Genomic DNA, 21101 nt, shown 5'->3' with positions numbered 1-21101 from the left:
TGGGCGGCAGTAGCCACTTACCATCAGGTGGACTGCATGCTCGTCTGCTACTTCTATATTATAAAAAAAACCTGGACTGCAGAGATTAACGTTTTGTAAAGTTATGTATGTATGTACTCGTATGACTCATAAGCAGTGATAGTTGTTAAGAAACTCGGCCTCATGATTGAAGGGTCCGAGGTTCAATCCGAGGCACGTAACATATTTTTCAGAGTTATGTGCGTATTAGAAATTAATTATCACTTGCTTAAACGGTGAAGGAAAACATCGTGAGGAAACCTGCATACCTAAGAAATCTTAAAATAGTTTTCAAAGGTATGTGAAGTCTACCAATACGCACTTAGCCAGCGCGGTGGACTATGGCCTAATTCTGACTCTGAGAGAAGACCTGTGCCCAGCAGTGGGAAGGTAATGTGTTGATGATGATAAGAAGAAATAAACAATATACAGGATGTTTGAAATAATGAAAAAAATAGTAGGTACAAGATTTAATTCGCACTTTTCAGTCAATTTTGAAAATAGCTTTCGCGATGTTGCCAGCCTTCAAATCATTCAAAGCATTTTGGTACTCCGCTAGAGAATAAGTTTTGACTCCCAATTTGTTGTAGTCCAAATACCTGAAAATGTAAAGTTCTCATCTCAATTATACTCCAGCTTCATTTTAAGTTATTTCAAAATATAAGTCATTTTTTATAATATAGGAGCAGCAGACGAGCATGCAGTCCACCTGATGGTAAGTGGCTACTGCCGCCCATGGACATCTGTAATCAACCCCAGATAGGATTAAATATACCTGAGGTCGGCCACAGATGTGCCGCTACCCCTGAGAACTAAGCTGGAACGCCTCGGAAAAGTCTGTCTCCCTTACCACACCCTTCAAACCGGAACACAGCAGCGCCTAACACTGCTGTTATTAGGTAGAAATAGGTGTGGCGGTGGTGCCGCCGGAGTCGAACCACAAAGAGTTCTACCACCTTCAAAAAATATACTCAATACTCATTCTATACGAGCAGTGCCACGCGGTTTCATTCGCGTTTAAAAATATAACAATCAAAAAACTATAAAAAAATTAACGATTTCAAAAAAGGACGAGGTTTCTCAATTCGACCGTATATATGTTTTTTGCTCACATTGGACACTCTGTTTACGCCGTCCAACGAAATATATTGAACACTGACTTTAGAACTATGTACTAAACCAACATTTGTTTCAATTATTTTTTACTTTTTACATAGAAGTCGGTTGTATTTTTTTTTAATTATTTTTGTTTGTGAGGTTTCCAAGCGCTTGAATGACTTAAATTATTCTAATTATACAAAAGACTCCACATAGAAATATCGAAATTAATAATGTCAGAGTATTTACACTTTTAAATGTGAGGAAACCGCTAACTACGAGTATAGTAAACTAAGTCCCGTGCCAGACATAGCACAAATATTTTAACACTTATTTGAACACAGAGAAACACGGTATTTGAGTATTTATTCAAAGCTTGCTTCAAATATTTGCACTTTGCCATTTGGTGTCGGTTTTTCAAGCGCACATCAAAGCGTTCAAACTTCAAATATGGGCGCCTGCTACACATGCGAAAAGTCCATCTGCTAGGAGATCATGACATGAGTGACATCCTTACTTCCTTACTAATATTATAAATCTGAAAGTAACTCTGTCTGTCTGTCTGTCTGTCTGTCTGGTTGTCTCTTCTTCACGCCTAAACCACTCAACCGATTTTAATGAAATTTTGTACAACAATAGTCTGAGACCCGGGAAACGACATAGGATAGTTTTTATCCCGGAAATCCCACGGGAACTAGGGATAGCGATCTAAGATCGATTAATCGGAGAATCGATCTCTTGGACCCAAAAAATCGATTATTTTAATCGATATTAGTAAAGATTGAGTCGTAAACTATGCATTTGATCAAGTGATGATCATTAGCAAAGTTGAAAGTACGATTTTTCAGTTTTATGTATGTTAGTATGTTATATGATTTTCTTTTAAACGCCGGCGAAGCCGCGGGTAAAAACTAGTTTTAAATAATTAAACAAATGCCATCAAAAACAATGCTTGTAAAAAGATCCAAGTCTCGCCATTCAGTTCTTCTACCGTAAAAAGTTTTGAGATCTATGTAAAACCAAGCCGGTAAATGTATGCAGTCCCTACTTAAGGGACCTTCTGTCTTAAGGTATTATCTCACTATCTAACCTAACAACATCTCATGGGACCATACCAATATTAAAAATGTTTTATGTTCTAAATAAATTAACGTGGCAATCGTACTGCAAGTCACATTGTGTTTTCATCTTATCATATCGCATCACACAGGTAACATTAGTACGATTGCCACGTCGATTTATTTAGAACATAAAAGATTTTTAATATTGGTATGGTCCCATGAGATGTTGTTAGGTTAGATAGTGAGATAATACCTTAAGACAGAAGGTCCCTTAAGTAGGGACTGCATACATTTACCGGCTTGGTTTTACATAGATCTCAAAACTTTTTACGGTAGAAGAACTGAATGGCGAGACTTGGATCTTTTTACAAGCATTGTTTTTGATGGCATCTCATTCCTTTTTGTTGATATTTCTACTCTTTTCCTTTCCGGTACCTTCTACTAGTTGAATCTCAACAACAGATTTTTTAAAGCCAATTAAATTTTTGTAGTTAGTCTTTGTAGTTATGTAAATAATCTTGTCATTCATCATCACTTTCATTCGAACATGACAATAAATTAAATCTAAAAAAGTTACTATTTTGACAACTGAAATTATTCCCATTATCCTCAGGAAAAAACATCTCTACTGATTGTGATTTATTTATTTATTTATTGTGATTTAACGTGTCTTCGTATTAAATAATCGACATCCCTTACTTTCTTCTGAATATCCGACAAAAATCATTGGTAATCTTTCACTGACTTCGTCGGACTCCGGTTTTTGATATAAACCACAGTATTTACTGCTCTTGCTCAAATTCGTTTCAATTTATAATAGACTTCTGACTTCTGAAATGAAATGAAATATTTATTTAATAATGATAACATTCGTTTTAAACTTCTCGCATTTACAATAATAGTTCTGTTAGCTGTTTCAACCACAACAATTTGTTTAGGGGTATATAGTATCGCCTCCTGATGTAGAATTCCATTTGTTGACAAGAAAATATTGAAAGCTCTATTACAAAATTTCGTCCCACTATCTGATCTCATACATTTGTTCGACTTGCTAGTTCCCTTTTCAACACTTTATATTTTTGAAATTTCTTAAAGACTCACTCTTATGTTTTAGAAAATAAACATTCATCGTGTCATTCGAGAATAATAGTCGATAAATAATAACATGTACCTTGAACCGTTGAGTGAAGTAGCTTCCATGGGACCACATAAATCTGTATGTACGATCTCCAGTATATCGTTCGTTCGCGTTCAGAGGTTTGGAAATGGTTTCTTACTAGTCGTCATATCCGTCGTAATGTTCACATTATCAAGACCAGTCACAATATTCTTTAAAATTCGCATATATTCCGGATTAATATGGGCTAGTCTTCTATGCCAATATTTATTTGACATTGTCAAATTACATATCGGTGATTTGACAAATTGTTTAAATTTATATATACCATTTACGTTGTGGCCAGTTGCGATGATATTATCCATAAAGTTACTAATAGTGCAACCGTTTTTCAAGAAATTAACAGTAAATCCTTTTTCAGTAAGTTTACTCACCGCTAACAAATTCATACTTAAATTATTAGTCTGCACTTGTCTTCTGCATTCAACCTGTAGTTATTTTTAGAATTAATATTTCCAGAGTATATTAATAATACATATTTTCAGCTAGACTATATTTTTATTCACTTCTATTTAAAACTTAGCTCACCGAACAATATCATTTTATATATAACTATTATGTTTGTTTTGTACGAGCAATGGAGCAAAAAAAATACCCTAATTGTGCAATGGACGGTTGTTTAAATTCAACATTAAACTGTGCATTTTCGTTTTTTTATAGCTATCAATTTTTTAGGGAGGTAAGTCGGTATTTGCTGTTGTACCGAGCCACTAGGAGCTGATATTTTTGGTGATCATGGCAAGAATATGTTATAAAGTGGCTATCTAAGCTCGATTTATATAACAGTTTCTTATTTCGAATAATTTGAAACGAACTTAACTAAATTTATGTAATATTACGTATCAAATATTACGTGAGTTGAAAACATGATTTTTTGTTTGTGTAGATATTGGTTTGTTTTTAAGGCCATTTGGTAGATTTAGGTCTAAAACAGATAGGGCAAAAGGAATTGAATAATAAGGGTAATCCGTTTAGAAGTTATTAGGGATTTTCCATTGTGAACATTGTAAATTTGTATATGTAAGTTTATTATTTTCATACAGACATTTATTTAAGCGCAATAAGGCCGAAATTTGCACATTTGTTTCCTTGGAAACAAACTTCTTATTATTTTATAATACGGTGACAGTTGCTTTACCTCACGACAGTTATTGTATTTTTTGTATGTTACCGTTATATTGTAGAATACGTTAGCATACACATTAACTAGGCAGTCTTAAGATTAACTAGAAAATATGCAGATTAACTATGTAGTTAAAATTCGAAACATCTTTTCAGACTTGTTCTTAGGGCTAAAACACATGCCTTTTTACGACACGATGACGTATCGTGACACATAGCGACATTGTGCCACAAAGCGATATTGTTTCGTGAAAATATACAATGTTTGTCGTAAATTCATGACACGACGACGCATCATGACATGCACGGGTCGACGTCAAGGGGTGAAAATTGATACAATCTTCGTTTTGTACTTTAGGTAATGGGCAAGCTAATCTGCGTTTTAACTGATTTAGGCACATTAGCCGTAACATCTAGTTTTTTGTCATGACATTTGTCAGAAATTCGGAATGTTTTTGATATTATATTACTTTTTAGGGTTCCATACCCAAAGGGTAAAAACGGAACCCTATTTCTAAGCTGTCTGTCTGACATAGAGCTCTATTTCTGGAACCTTAATGGATAGAAACTTATTTTTTTACGGAATATATATAATGGTGGCCGCTTTAACAACAAGTACTAAAAGTAAAAAGAAAAACTTTCATATAAAGGAGAGTTGCCATACAAGGACCTTCTTTTTAATACGCTTTTATTAGCTTCAGACGTATGTATGTTGGTATGTTAGTATGTAACGGAATCTTTGAACATGATTTTAACCCCCTTCAAAACGTCGGATTAACTTGAAATTTGGCATACTTATTAAGGACCGATGACAATTCAATATTTTAACATTCTGACCCGTTATCCTTACTAGGATAATCAGGATCAGCGATTTTTGTTTTCCTGAGACCCGGAAGGTCTGCGTTAAGACCAATAAAGGAATCTACCAGGCGCGCCGATCACCTAACCTAACCTAACCTGACCTGACCTGACCTGACCTGACCTGACCTGACCTGACCTGACCTGATCTGACCTAACCTGACCTGACCTCAACTTCGACGCGTCCGTTGTTAATAGCATCATGAAGCGGTGTCTCATCATCCTTATTCATTCAGCACTTCAACATCTGCACCTTCCTTTAACAAGATTTCCACTATTTCATTGTTCCCATTTCTTGCTGCCAAATGTAAAGGCATATATGATTTCAGCTCATCGTCATAGTCACAACTTATATTATTAACTCGAGCTGTAAAATTAATTAAACTACTAACAGTTTTAAAATCTCTGCAGGCAGCAGCAACACAAAGAGAAGAAATTCTAGAATTATTTTTGATATTAACATCATCATGCTGTAATATTAAATCGATGATTGGACGACGTCCTTTTGAAATGGCTAGATGTAAAGCAGTTGACCGTTTTTCTCCTGAGTATTGCCATCAGCGCCTGTTTTTAAAATATGCTCTATCATCCTTTTTCCGTGATTACTTTTATCCAAGATAGAGGACCTGGGATATGGTATAAATTATGAAAGAAAGCAGTTAGCATTGGCAATTCGGATGTCATTCAACAACTCCTCTGGGATTTTCACGTTAACAATAAAAATAAACACCAATGTAAAACACCACTTCATACAGCTGTGTTAAACAATAACCCAATATTCATTTTTGCACTGCTAAGCAAAGGTGCTGATGCTGATTCGAAAGATAAACTTGATAATACGCTACGTAATAATCGTTAAAATAATCACTAAAAAATGAAAAATAAATAATAGTTTAAAAAAACTAAAAAATACACTTTTTATAGAAAATCCAACTAAAAAATAGAAAATATTTTTTTTTAAATTTGAATTAAGAATAGTGTAAATAAGATAAAAATATTTTTTATTGTAAAAAAAGCGTGGGGTGCTTTTTAAGATATTATCAAAATGATAATCCTTCTACTCAATATCTATCAATAAAATATTTATAACTATTGACACCATGCACCCCACGCTTTTTTTACAATAAAAAATATTTTTATCTTATTTACACTATTCTTAATTCAAATTTAAAAAAAAATATTTTCTATTTTTTAGTTGGATTTTCTATAAAAAGTGTATTTTTTAGTTTTTTTAAACTATTATTTATTCTTTATGAGGAGGAGATCTTCAAAAGGTACTCGACGACGTGGGAGTGACGCCGGGTGGCCGTCCTCAACGTTTGTTGGAGAACTCCGGGATCTCCGACGGAACGCAACCGAAGTCCTCCAAGCGCAATGCCCCGATCAAGCTCTGCCCTGGGCAGTTTTCGCTCCTCCTAAACTATCCCGTGTTCACGACGGTATGCGACTACACATACCGCCGTCCTTCCCAGGGACACTTATTGGACGGTTCGAGCTCCTTGCTGCCACTCCCAACTCTGGAAGCCCCCTTTTAGTCGCTTCTTACGACAGGCACGGGATATCGTAGCCCTTTTTTAGTCCAGGAACTACAGGGACAAACATATAAGGATCTGCTATTTTTTGGCGTTTTTCATTTTAATGATTGAACCGTAGATGTTACAGTTGAAATGTTCACAATGCATTATATGGCAGCTATAATATCAATTAGTAAAAATAAAAATAAAAAAACTAATATTTTTTTGGTACGGAACCCTCAGTGTAAGAGTTCGATTCGCACTTCACCAATTATTTGTATTGAATTTAAATTGAAGTTGGAATAGAAAACGTCTTATGTCTCGAGAATAGAAACAATTGAAGTCGTCGCCAATAATAGTAGGGGAGCCCAAGACGGGATTTTGAGAGTGACTCGAACGCGGCAGATTAAGATATGGGAGATACCTTACATCCTATAGAGTATCTTAAACCATCCATTTTGGGGGTTCAACCAGGGAAGTCCGTCAGATTATTAAAAAAAAAATAGTATTATCTATAGTAGCTTAATTACATGCTGAAAACAATAAATTTTAACCTGACGATTTGAGGGCAGCGTTAGGGAGTAATAAGGTTGCAAAAAAATCTATACCTGGACATACTCGAGTGCGGTCATTTTTTTAATATAAAGGAAATAATGCTAGAAAACGGGTAACATCATAATCATACCACACGTTGATGTAGTGACAAAAAACTTATTTAAAAGGAAAATATTATGTATATACACTATCTGATAGCGCTACTTATTAGCATGAATCCCTGGAAAGTAATGCTGTGTAACAAACTAAAGGAAAAGACTAATTTTATGGAAAATACATTATTCTTCATACATTCTCATTCTATTTTTATTCAAATCGTCAATATAAAAAACCCCTCCACTAAATCGTCAGATGAAGGGTTATGATAAGTAAAACATCAGCTGGAATTTCCTGTATAATAATCTTACGCCCTCTAGTGTGGCATGATAACGATTTTTTTTTGCATTTTCGAAGAGTCACTGACAGTCTTTCGAATCGGATCGTCAGTCTTTCGAATGGGCGACTCATCTGGGGTAACTTCATATCCCCTTTGAAAATCGAATGCGCTGGTTACTTTTTTTTCCATTTTTACCTCTCGTATGGCTGCCCCAATATGCAAACCAGCAGATAAACATATTTCCGGCATCAGAGATATATACTCTATCACTAACCTGCCGCGCCTTGAGTATGTCTGACTCTGCTTTTTACATCTTTCGAATCGTCTAGAAACTATTCCCACGGTGAATCGAAAAATATCACACAACCTTTTCTTCACTCTAACGTGTAATCTACACAATCGTATAGGTCCTATCGACGCTCGAGTTTCTACCCATTTAACATCATGGGCTCCCCAACTACTCGTACATTTCGCGGACAGAAACACAGATTCATTAACTGCAAATGTAACTTTGTCATCCTATATAACTTATATAGGATACAAAGTTATTTAATGTAGTTGGTGTATCTAGATAACTGGACAGAAATTGCAAAATATTTTAGTTTTTCCATGAGTTATATACTAAACACTAATTGTATTCTCAATTTCAACCTTCTATGTCTGCTAGAAGTGCCTTAAACTTTTGATGATCGGTCAGTCAGTTTCTAGCTTCATATGCAACGAAGTTACAGGAGGTCGAAAATGGGCCGAATTGCTTCGAGAAAAGAATGCTACGGCCGTGCCGCTTTTTTTGGCTTTGGCTCGACTTGGCGGAGGCACTGCCGTGCCTCCAGATAAGTGTTGAAATGTGTGAGCGAAGTCGTGTTCAAATTGTTTGTCTGGCACAGGCCTAAGTAGTAAGTATAGTAACTATAGTTACCTGTCACCCATAGCCTTAAGCCACCCAATGGCTTTTGGGAAGCTGAAGGGATTGATCTTAACTCCTATGATAGTCAGCTCCTTGTCATAAATTTGGAAAGGATTTAACCTGAAAAAGTATAAAAGGATTAAAACGTTGAAGACAATACAATACGATACGATTACTTGACTGACAAAACGGTGTGGTCTGTAGTAGCTCCAGCTCCACATGCACCATTAGGTTAAGTTTTCGATTGTGGATAACATTTATTTTATAAAAAGATGTGCGTTATGGAGTTTCTTGTGTGTTATAGAACTTACGAAGCCTGATGAGTCGGTGGACAGCATCCAAACAGCACATATTTGCCACCATGTTTAAGATAGTTAAAACTGATCTCCATCACTTTTCCGACGCCTGAAAAAAAATCAAAATATAACGTTTTAAAATTGTTTTCAGTGCTTGTGAAATAAAATCAAATTTTACTCAAATTACACTAAATATGGTAATGGAATTCGATGTTTCAATATTTTCCGTAAGAGAAACTGTACCCATCTTTATGCGCTCATTGTTAATAATCAATCTATCCCATGTTTTGCCGACTTTTTTTCATACATTGGCATCTTTTCCCGATATTTATCTATTTGATAGACGGATCAAATAGATGAATATCGGGAATTAAAGGTATTAATCTTCTTTATTTTTAACTAACGTTTACCCATGGCTTTGCTCCCGGTTAGAATTTTTTATCTATCCCTCGGTAGTTTTTTTTCGTGCTAGACTTCATGTCAATCAGTTATGTAGTTATGGTGTAGGTAATATTATAGTAAACATATCATATTAACATAATATTAGGATAATAGCATTTTTAATTGTTAGGATTAGGATAATAGGATTTACTTTGTTAAAATTACCTGTACAATCGATAATGACGTCATAAAGTTGCTTCTCCTTGTCCAAAACATCTGGGGTGACCAGCCTGTACCCAGTTTCTGAAAAAATAAACGACTTTTAGTTAAAGTTTTTTTGTATAGTCCGCTCTGAAGTTGTTGCGCGCAGTTGTAGTCAGAGAGCCAATGCGGTCGAACACAACTACAAGCATATACTCCGTAGCAACGTGAGGGCACACCAGCTATGTACCCGCGGACGAGAGCGGGCAGCGGAGGGTGCCGGGGGGTACCGCGCTGTCTTCGTCTCCCTGATATCTACAATTTGCTATTGCGACGCGACTCGTTTCTATATTCAGAGTGGACTAGAAGCTTGGTGCGAACTCTAAAAGCTTTTTATTGACGACCCGCGTGGCAGAGCGGGCCTGATGCGCAAAGGGTCCCGATTTCGATCCCCGGCCAGACAGATATCTAAATGCTGAACTTAGATACTGTTTCTGGGTCTGGGTGTTTGTGTATTTGGCTATGTGTGCGTGTTCATGGCACCCACGACACAGTGTGGGGCTTTGAGTGAATTAATCTAGCTTATTTGATTATAGATCTAGATCTAAAGTGGTTTTATCAATTTTATATGCATTTTCAAAATAATACGATACATACCAAGTTTCTTGACGATTTCAAGTCTGGTCTTATTCATTTCGGAGACGGTCACATCTCTGTGACCCTGATGATGCAGAGTGGTTACCCAGAGGTTACCTGCAACCAGATAAACCCTTCAAGTTAGATCTTCAAAATGTCATAGTTTGCTTTCAGAGGCACCACTGCTGTACCTTTTTTTTATTATATAGGAGTAGCAGACGAGCATGCAGTCCGCCTGATGGTAAGTGGCTACTGCCGCCCATGGACATCTGTTATCAACCCCAGATAGGATTAGATAGACCTGAGGTCGCTCACAGATGCGTCGCTACCCCTGAGGACTAAGCTGGAACGCCTCGGAAAAGTATGTCTCCCTTACCACACCCTTTAAACCGGAACACAGCAGCGCCTAACACTGCTGTTACAACAGAAATAGGTGTGGCGGTGGTGCCGCCGGAGTCGAACCACAAAGGGTTCTACCACCTTGCCTATGCGTACTTGAAAATATATAACTTTGATCTTGGTTAATAACGAGAGTAAGTGATTTATCCTAAAAAATAACAAATGTATGGCCACCTCTACATATTATAAAGTTAAATATTTCCATACAATTATAGTATTAAGATAATGTTTATTACCTTATCTAACCAGCTAATCTCTACACATTATAATTTGTTTTCAAGCTGTTATCTGTGGATACTAGTTAGAGTTTAGGAAAAGTTCACACAACAATGGAATTGGCAGCAATCTATTACGTCACAAACTAGAAAGTGCCACTTCTGCATGCTTTCAGAATGTGTTCATTTTTTAGAACTAAGTATATATCTATCTTTTAGAACTATGGTTAATTCTTTTCCTACGAGTTCTTGTGCCAAATTAGAGTTAGCAAATTATAGTAACACGCTTCGAATAGCACTTTTTGCGACGCATTTATTAGTTTTACCTGTATGTATGTATGTAACGGAATCTTTGAACTCGAATTTACCCACTTTGAACGGTCTGATTATTTTAAAATTTTAAACTATTATCAAGAACCGATGACAATACACTATTTTAATAATTTTATCCCATTCTCCTCAGCCGGATCGCAGGAATCAGGATGTTCCTGATGCAATTTTAGCGTGGTTTTTAAACTATAATTATTCAAAATTTACAAGAAAATTGCTAAAGATTTTGACCTAGACCTCCTCACTAGGAGGCCAAAATTTATTCCACTGCTGATAAGTTACCGATAAGAGGTCTTAAAGTTTATTGCCTGATACGCTGGTTGTCTGATAAGGATGAGAGCTATAACAATATATTTTCTTTTTATGTTTTTATGTCTTTAAGTACAAAACGAACATAAAGTCCATTTGATGTTAGTTAGACAGATGCGTTCCTACCTAAGGATTAACAATAAATATGTCTCCCTTACCACACCCTTCAAACCACAACACAACAGCGCTTAACACTGTCATTCGGCAGAAATAGGTGTGGCGGTATTGCCTGCGTAATCTACAAAGAGTTCGAAGGTGGTAGAGTAGTAGAGCCCTTTGTGGTTCGACTCCGGCTACACCACCGCCACACATATTTCTGCCTCATAACAACAGGTTAAGCACTGCTGTGTTCTGGTATGAAGGGTGTGGTAAGGGAGATATACTTTTCTGAGGCGTTCCAGCTTAGTCCTCAGGGGTAGCGGCGCATCTGTGGCCGACCTCAGGTAGGAATATCTAATCCTATCTGAGGTTGATTACAGATGTTCATGGGCGGCAGTAGCCATTTGCATGCTCGTCTGCTATTCCTATATTATAAAAAAAAATAAAGTTCTACCTTCAATTTGAGTAGCTTTATAATCTACATCTTCCTAGTTAGATACACATTGGAGCGTCAGTCGAAGTAATCCTGAAAAATCCTGGGTTACTCACCAATAATACCAGCTCCTACCACCAAGATCTTGCTGCCGATAGACAAGGGCGAAGCGCGGTCGAATCCGTGGGATACACAGGAGTACGGCTCGCAGAGACCAGCTGAAGAAAGAAAATGAAACGAATGAATGGGATGAACAAGTCAAAAATGTTCTTTTGTAATCTTTGGTAATCATATTTTCTGATGTGAAGTTTGCAGTAATGTACATACGGTTATGGCTCTCAGGATTATTTAGGTTGAACTAGCAAACATGTTTTTTTTTTATAATATAGGTGTAGCAGACGAGAATGTAAGTGACTACTGCCGCCCATGGACATCTGTAATCAACCCCAGATAGGATTAGATTTTCCTACCTGAGGTCGGCCACAAATGCGCCGCTACCCCTGAGGACTAAGATGGAACGCCTCGGAAAGGTATGTCTCCCTTACCACACCCTTAAAAACAGAACACAACAGCGCCTAACACTGCTGTTATTAGGGAGAAATAGGTGTGGCGATGGTGCCACCGGAGTCGAACCACAAAGGGTTCTACCACCTTCAGTGTTTGCATTATATTTGATTGTAAGGGCCTGTGGTCTTTGATGTTTGGATATTGGCATCAAATCTATATAAAACAAAATTTATCTGAGCCGATCACAGATGCATTCACTCAGTCACTCCTGAGGACTAAAATAGTCACCTCATGTTATGATATCAGTTCTGAGTAAATATTTGTAGGTCTTCTTTGAGTCTATAGTATCCTAATATGTGTGTATCCTGTGTGTGTGTATGTGTGTGCTTATGTGGACTATTTAAAAAGCGTCTTTTAAATCACCGTCATCAACCCATTACTGTCCACTGCTGGGCACGGGTCTCCTCTCAGAATAAGGGATTAGGCCATAGTCTACCGCGCTGGCCAAGTGCGTATTGGTAGACTTCACATACCTTTGAAAACTTTTAAATAGTAGCGGACTTTTTAAAAGGTTCTTTTTAAATAGTCTTTCTTTCGATTCTTTTTAATTAAAAGATTACAATACAATACAATACAAAAATGCTTTATTGTACACCAACTAATAAATGACAAATATTAACATACATATAATGAAAAGTACAACAGGCGGTCTTATCACTTAAAAGCGATCTCTTCCAGACAACCATAGTTATTGAAAGAAAAACATTTCAAATACAAGAAACACAGGGTAGGGGACGATTCTTTTTAAATAGTCCGGTACTCCCAAAATTGTATTCCCACCTGTGGCGGGAATATGTTATACTCAAAATATTATGTTCCACAATAAATTTGATTAGATTTGAAAAAAAAACCGTACTTACCCTGCTCAGTAGTGATGCCATCAGGTAGAGCGTAGACCTGGTCCTGTGGACACAGCACATACTGCGCCCAGCCGCCGTTTCTCCAGATACCAATGGTGCTGTTGATGCCAGCTGTCAGGCAGTACTGGTAGTTGCCGTCGCGGCAGAAGTTGCAGAGGTTGCATGCTCTGGAGAAAGGAAACACGATGATCTGGATGAATAAAAAGTTTTCAAGGGGCTCATGTTATAAATACTGTGATTGAAACTTGGAATAATGAAATAATTATAGTTTAAAAACTAAAAGCTAAATTCGCACAAGGAGAACTGAGCGATACTGATGAGGAGAATGGGATAAAATGACTAATATCGTGTATCGTTATCGGTTCTTGATAATTGTTCAAAATTTTAAATTAATCGGACCGTTCAAAGTGGGTAAAAATCGAGTTTAAAATTCCGTTACATACATACATACATAGATAGAACCCAAGCTAATAAAAAAAGCGTGGTAATTAAAGTAACTCTTTGTTATTTATTTTATAAAGGTCTTCGAGTGCTTACAAATTGTTAGTCACAATATTTTTCTTCCACTTACTACTATCAGATAACACCACCTCATCTGAGAAGATTCGGTAAAAATCTCATTGGGTTTGTCAATGATTGTAAGATTATGCTGTGTTTTCAACGTAAAACAGTACCCTTACCATGAGTTTTTACGATTTGACAAATATGACTGTTTTGGTATTTGTTTACATATTTGCCCATACAATTTCCAATCACCGCCCCTAGCGGATTGTATCAGAACTATAGTGTCAGTAACGTAACATTAAATGTCTAAATTGACAATATGGCGCTTTATGTCTTGTCTCTATTTTTTGTAAACATGTGAGGTAGACAAAAAGCACTTAAGTACTTTCTTATTGCTACGTTTCTCAGTCTACTAAGCAAACGGAACCGAATAATGGATTGAGTAAACGTAACGTAAAATTGTGGGATTTTTTGAAAACTCATGGTAAGGATACAGAACTACTCCCAGGATTGTTGTAGGTAACCATTCAGTAGGATAATATAATTATCTATGTAGGTAACACTAATGCACTAAATCGAAAAGCATTTTAGTACAGTCACAGTAGAAATATGGAATTGTACCATATTTGTACTGTGGTACAGTCCCCCTCTAACTCTTCTTCTTCTTCTTCAGTTTTTGACCAGTTTTTGAGCATCTGTGCTTTAAGATGATAAATCTTTCAAAATTAGGCACTTATTTTCATATTCCACTCACCTGTTAGGATCAACCACGACTTTCTGCCCCACTTTGAACACCGACTTCTTGCCAACAGCGTGGACTACTCCGCTGAACTCATGACCCAACGGCAGAGGACGTTCTTTGGAGGCTGGGAATTCACCCTGTAAACAGTCCAATAATTTTAACTGTATATTTAGTAGTAGCAGTGATAGCCTAGTGGTTAAGAAACTCGGACTCTATATCGAGGGGTCCGAGGTTCAAATCCCTGGAACCTCTGATTTTTCAAAGTTGTGCGTATTATAAATTATTTATCACATGCTTAATTGATGCATTGTACACACACGTGGCAACGAAAAATTATCTTAATTAATTACAAAATAGTGGGATATGGGTAAATCGAAAACTTAAGATACATAACATAGCAACACAAACGAATAGAAAAAGAAGAAAATACAACAGTTAAATAGATGATTCCTGCATACCCCTATGCTTGTATGTATACATTGCATACGGAAAAGTGGAAACTTTACTGATTTGTGAACTAGTTTTATAACCTACCTTTAAGTATCAAGTTGTATTGTATGTTTCCTAAATAAAAATGAAATAAAAATAAAAAAGGCACTCACTCAGCATTGATGCCATGGTGTGTTGCACCACGGCGCTGAGCCCACAGAGTGACTCACGGATATGGTATGCTGATACAATTGGTAAAGGAAAACATTATGAGAAAACCTGCACACTAGAGTGATTAAAAAAACCACAAAGGTATGGGAAGTCTACCAATACGCACTTGCCCAGCGCGGTGGACTATGGCATAATCCTTCTCATTCTGAGAGGAGACCCGTGCCCGGCAGTGAGACAATAATTGGTTGATGATGATGGTGAAGATGAAACTATATTGAGAATATTGCAAAAAGATGTTGCTGCCGTAAGTCAGAAGTAAGTTTGGCGGTCAGTTCAGTCAGAAAAAAATGATATAGGTAAAGTGGTTGTTATTTTACGATAGAAATAAAAAAGTTGTGAGGGTTGCTCCTTAAAGAAGAAACATATAGGTATGGCAGTTGTTGTTTCAAGGTAAAAATGGGTTTCATGGCGGTTGATGTTTTAGGGTCGAAATAGATATAGTTATGGCGGTTGTTGCTGTAAGTCAGAAATAGGTGTAACAGTTCTTCCTTTAAAGAAGAAATAGGTGTGACAGTTGTTGTTTTGAGACATAAATAACTATGACGGTTGAGTCTTTAAGGTCGAAATAGAAATAGGTATGGCGGTTGTTGTTGTAAGACAGAAATAGGTGTAGCAGTTCTTATTTTAAGGCAGAAATGGAAAAGATTGTACCTTTTCAAATTAATGTGAAAGTTTTTCCTTTAAAGAAGAAATAGGTGTGGCAGTTGTTGTTTCGAGACATCAATAAGTATGACGGTGGATGGTTTAAGGTCAAAATAGAAATAGGTATCGCGGTTGTTGTTGTAAGACAGAAATAAGTGTAGGAGTTCTTATTTCAAGGCAGAAATAAGTTGTACTTTCAAATGAAAGTGGAACTCACCTGAATGATGTGCAGGTCAGTGCCACAAACACCAGAGTATGCGACCTTGACAATCACATCATCATCTTTGCTGATGACCGGCATGGGATACTTGTCATCATACTTCAGCGATAGAGCCTTCCCGTCAAATACGACTGCCTGCATTTTTTTCTGTCTGAAATAGCTTTTTTATAATATAGGAGTAGCCGACGAGCATGCAAACCACCTGACGGTAAGCTACTGCCGTCCATGGACGGCAGTATTGTAATCATCCCCAGTTGTATTTGTAATCCCCAGTTGTATTTGTAATCATCCCCAGATAGGAGATGTTAATGAGGTCGACCACAGATGCGCCGCTACTCCTGAGGACTAAGCTGGAACGCCTCGGAAAAGTATGTCTTCAAACCTTAACCTTCAAACCAGAGCACAACAGCGTTTAACATTGCTGTTATGAGGTAGAAATACGAGTGGTCGTGGTACAGCAGAAGTCGAACCACAAACTGTCATACCACCTTCACTACCGTGGATATCTGTAATCAAACCCGCATAGGATTAGATATTCCTGAGGTAGACCACAACTGAACAGATACTTTCAAACCAAAACACAGCAGCGTTTAATACTACCGTTATAAGGCAGAAAAAGCCTACTTCACTCCCACAATTTAGAGGAATCCAACGACACCTCATATGTTAATCCGTCAAGTCGTTTGTTCTGCAGGGCGTGACAAACAATGAGACAGACATATTCTCGAAAAACATTACCCTCAGCAGGTGGATAAAAATGAATACCGCTTAATGCTGTTACGTTTCTACTCCCATGAGCATAATCAATGCAATGTTTATCAAACTGTGAGTTTTATTAAAGATAAAAATAAATGTAACTAATCGGTCCGTTTGTGGTTTTAAAATGGCTGCCAATTCCGATTATCTAAGACGGATAATTATTATAGTGCTTATTATTTCAAAGAAATAGCTAGCGAGCATTTTTTTTTTTGTTATAAAGGAGTAGCAGACGAGCACGCAGACCACCTGATGGTAAATGGCTACTGCCGCCTATGGACATCTATAATCAACCCCAGATAGGATTATATATTTCTACCTGATCGGCCTCAGGTGCGCCGCTACCCCTGAGGACTATATAAATAAGGCCGAACTCAGATAGGAATTTAATCCTTAAGTTGATTAAAGATGTCCATAGGTGGCAGTAGCCACTAACCATCAGGTGGACTGCATGCTTGTCTGCTACTCCTATATTATAAAAGGGCACGCGTGCCGCGTAACATGTGTGACAGGAAAGCCATACATTAAAATTATAACTTTCCTGTCGTAATCGAATAAAATATATAAAATAAAATCAACTTACTGTCAACACGTGCGGCGTTACTCAAATCTGTCTTATATGTAAACAGCTGATAATTACAGTAATAATAGAGGAATGAGATAACCACATAATTATGATAAACAAGAATGACTAAAAAATTGTAAGTGTTAATACTATTCCCATTCTACGATTTTTTTAGGCTCAGTGCGAGTCGACTGCGGCAGAGGGTTCCGTATAACTATTAAATATTTATTTTTAATATTATTTTTATTTTTAATAAGAGCTGTGCCGTTGGTTTCACCCGCGTTTAAAAGTTTAATACTTTGTTTGTGTGTGTGGACAGTTCATAATTTTCTAAAATCAAAGTAATCGTTACTCCTTATAACAACAGCTAATTGCTAGTGAAAGTCTCGTTAAAATTGGTACAGTCAATTCGGAGATTAGCTGGAACAAACAAACAGATAGACAGACAGATAAAACATTAATCTTTTTTTTTCATTGTTATATAAGTACCGTATATATTCATTATTCATTCAAAAAGTTGATATTTTGACAATAGATACCAGAATATAATTTTTTTTGATAAAATGTGAATCAAAAGTGAATCATTGACATAAAAATCAAGTTTCTGTATGTTAAATGTTAATATGCAAAGCAGTGCTTGCTTGTGATTGAACAGTGTAGTTAACTAACATAAGGTCATCTTAGTCATCAGGAAAGAAATGAGCAAAATTGGATGTGGTCACATGTGATTAGTCACCCACCCAACTTTCGAATGTCAACTTACTTTTTATAATATAGGAGTAGCAGACGAGCATGCAGTCCACCTGATGCTAAGTTTTGCCGCCCATCATCAACCCATTACTGTCCCACTGCTGAGCACGAGTCTCCTCTCATACTGAGAAGGATTAGACCATAGTCCACCGCGCTGAGTGCTGACCAAGTACGTATTGGTAGACTTTACATACCTTTGAGGTTTTCTTTAAATCACTCAGGCATGCAGGTTTCCTCACGATATTTTCCTTCACCGTTTAAGCAAGTGATAATTAGTTTATAATATGCACATAACTTTGAAAAATCATAGGTACGTGCTTGGGTTTTGAACCTCGGACCCCTCGATTGAGAGGCAGTGTTTCTTAACCACTAGGCTACCACTCAGTTGTTGTCAGAAAGCGTTAACACGCTCGATACACTCCACGTTCGGAAAAGGAAATATCCTACAATAATATAATTTATTGTTACCCTATAATTATCAAATAAACATACCCGCTATGATTATATAATTTCTATTATCGACATGTTTGTAAAGTTTCGTGCAGTCTTAGTATTATTAATATTATGTCAATATAATAATATTATTATGCCTGCCATACTACGGTGCATTAGAGAGGTCTAACTGTTCAGGTATGCCTGCGCAGTAGAATTGAGTAGCTCGCGAGTGAGTGATATAAAAGATATATATCTTCACCAAAGAGCTAATCACTCATCAACTCCGACGATTTTGAATTATATCTTTATATCCGCATCACACTCGTCACTCACTCGGAGTCACTCGCTCGCGAGTGAGTGATGAGTCGAATGAGCGACTGACTAAGAGAGTCTGATTTGAGTCAAATGCATTACGTATTAAACACTAAATTAAAATCTTTTTTCTTTGCTAAGAATATGAAAACAGGGATATACAAATAGTGTTGGCTGTGAAATTCATATATAATTTCTTGCCAGTTTTGTATTAATTATAGGAATCAAAAATGTTGTCAAAACATTTTGATCTGATTCTCTGAACTACTGATATAAAATGTCGCTTATATCTTTACAGAGCTACTGAGCTTAAGTGAGCTAGTGAGCTAAAAGAGTGATATATATCACTGAGTTCAAAAGATATATCTCTCTCTTTTCACTTTAGTGATATATTTTGCGCAACTCTACTGCGCAGGTACACCGGACTGTGTGTGGGAGGAAGACCTGTGCAACTGTGCAGGTTTCAACCTGTGTAACCTAGTGCTTTAAAAACTCGGCCTCTTGATCGAGGGGTCCGAAGTTCAAATCCCAGGCAGGCACTTTTGGTTTTCAAATTCATGTCCGTATTAGAAATTAAACATCATTTTAGCTTAACGGTGTAGGAAAAGATCGTGAGGAAACCTGCATACCCGAAAAATCTTAAACAAAAATTTTCAAAGGTATGTGAAGTCTACCAATTCGCACTTGGCCAGCGCGGTGAACTATGGCCTAATCCTTCTCATTCTGAGAGGAGACCCGTGCCCAGCAGTGGGACTTTCGTATGCCTAAGATCTGGACACTGTACGCTACACCGGAACGTCTCCCTACACGCTAATGATGCGGTTGACCTATACAGGCAAACCTGCGCAGGTAAACCGTCCGGAAGACTGTACCTACCTGTATTTTTATTTTTTGTCCCTGTAGTTTCGCGACCAGAATAGGGCTACGGTATCCCCTGCCTGTCGTAAGAGGAGACTAAAAGGGGGCTTCCGCGGGCGGCAAGAGTTCGAACCGCCCAGCCAGCGGTCCCGGGAAGGACGGCTGTATGTGTGGTCGCATACCGTCCTACGCACCAGACGGTGTGACGAGTGCCAAGCTCATCTGGGCGGAGCCCGACTGGGTTGCGTTCCGTTTGAGATCCCGGAGTCCTCTACGCAACGCCAAGGACGGCCACCGGGGGGGTTTCAGTGCGGTAAGAGTCCCACATAACCTCGAGTCGCACCCACGGCACCGGATACCTTTTGAAGGTTTCCCCCTCGTTAACAAAATAATAGTAATAAAAAGATTGTACCTTTATATTTTGTGACCGTAGCATGTGTGGCTTTCATTGCTCTAATCTTTATGTAGGTGAATATAACAATTATATGCCTGATAAGGGATCATCCATAAATTACGTCACACGTTAAGAGGGAGGAGTCAACGAATTGTGACATTATGTGACAATAGTGGGGAGACGTCCCAAATTTTGTGACGTCACATTTCAAAAAGTAAAACAATTTTATTATATGTATGTAATTTAAATGCAATTAAAAATGTACCGGAAACTGATGTTTAAATTTAATATTTTTTGGATGTAAAATTGCGAAATGTGACGTCACAGGGGCCTCACTAAATATGACCAACTGTTACAAAGAAGGGGGAAAGGAGACAAAAAAATCATGTGACGTAATTTAGGGATATGGCCCATAAATAATTATCATGTATTTAAAGGTTTTATTTATAATATGCAATACAATTTTTAGACACAATTAAACACTAATATAAAACTACCTACTACAGTTTATACTAACATTTTATAAATAAAATAAATGAGTCGAATCGCTGCCCCGAGGGGTAGTATGAACAATTAGACATATTGTAAACTAGTTTTTGCCCGCGGCTTCGCCCGCGTTTTTTAAAAGAAAATAATATAACATAAAACTGAAAATTCCTTTTTACCTTCTTTTTACTTTACTTTTACCTTCAACTTTGCTAAAGATCATCACTTGATCAAATGCATAGTTTACGATTCAATCCTTACTAATATCGATTAAAATAATCGATGTTTTGGGCCCAAAAGATCGATTCTCCGATCTTAGATCACCATCCCTAGTTCCTGTGGGATTTCCGGGATAAAAACTATCC

The 21101-nt window shown here is 37.2% G+C and overlaps 1 protein-coding gene and 1 long non-coding RNA gene across 2 annotated transcripts in view; both read right to left on the bottom strand.

Moving 5' to 3' along the window:
* Positions 1-479: 479 nt before the first annotated feature.
* The window catches only part of LOC140757016 (uncharacterized), a 46334-nt gene continuing 25712 nt past the window's right edge, over positions 480-21101 (bottom strand). The window contains exons 2-10 of the mRNA XM_073092571.1: positions 16178-16331; positions 14671-14795; positions 13413-13579; positions 12102-12203; positions 10222-10317; positions 9589-9666; positions 8998-9091; positions 8699-8806; positions 480-617 (exon numbers count right to left, since the gene is read on the bottom strand). Of these exons, the coding sequence (XP_072948672.1) occupies positions 503-617; positions 8699-8806; positions 8998-9091; positions 9589-9666; positions 10222-10317; positions 12102-12203; positions 13413-13579; positions 14671-14795; positions 16178-16321 (1029 nt within the window). The 5' untranslated portion in view covers positions 16322-16331 and the 3' untranslated portion in view covers positions 480-502. The remainder of the gene's footprint in view (positions 618-8698; positions 8807-8997; positions 9092-9588; positions 9667-10221; positions 10318-12101; positions 12204-13412; positions 13580-14670; positions 14796-16177; positions 16332-21101) is intronic.
* LOC140757018 (uncharacterized) lies at positions 2804-4201 on the bottom strand. Its single transcript, XR_012103924.1, has 2 exons — positions 3349-4201; positions 2804-3008 (listed from the first exon to the last, which is right to left on the bottom strand). It is a non-coding gene; the product is annotated as an uncharacterized LOC140757018 (long non-coding RNA).

The sequence above is a fragment of the Epargyreus clarus genome, unplaced genomic scaffold (assembly GCF_041222505.1).
Source record: "Epargyreus clarus isolate Ecla_fem2 unplaced genomic scaffold, WU_Ecla_fem_2.2 ptg000036l, whole genome shotgun sequence".
NCBI lineage: Eukaryota > Metazoa > Arthropoda > Insecta > Lepidoptera > Hesperiidae > Epargyreus > Epargyreus clarus.
This window is presented reverse-complemented; position numbering and strand designations above follow the sequence as displayed.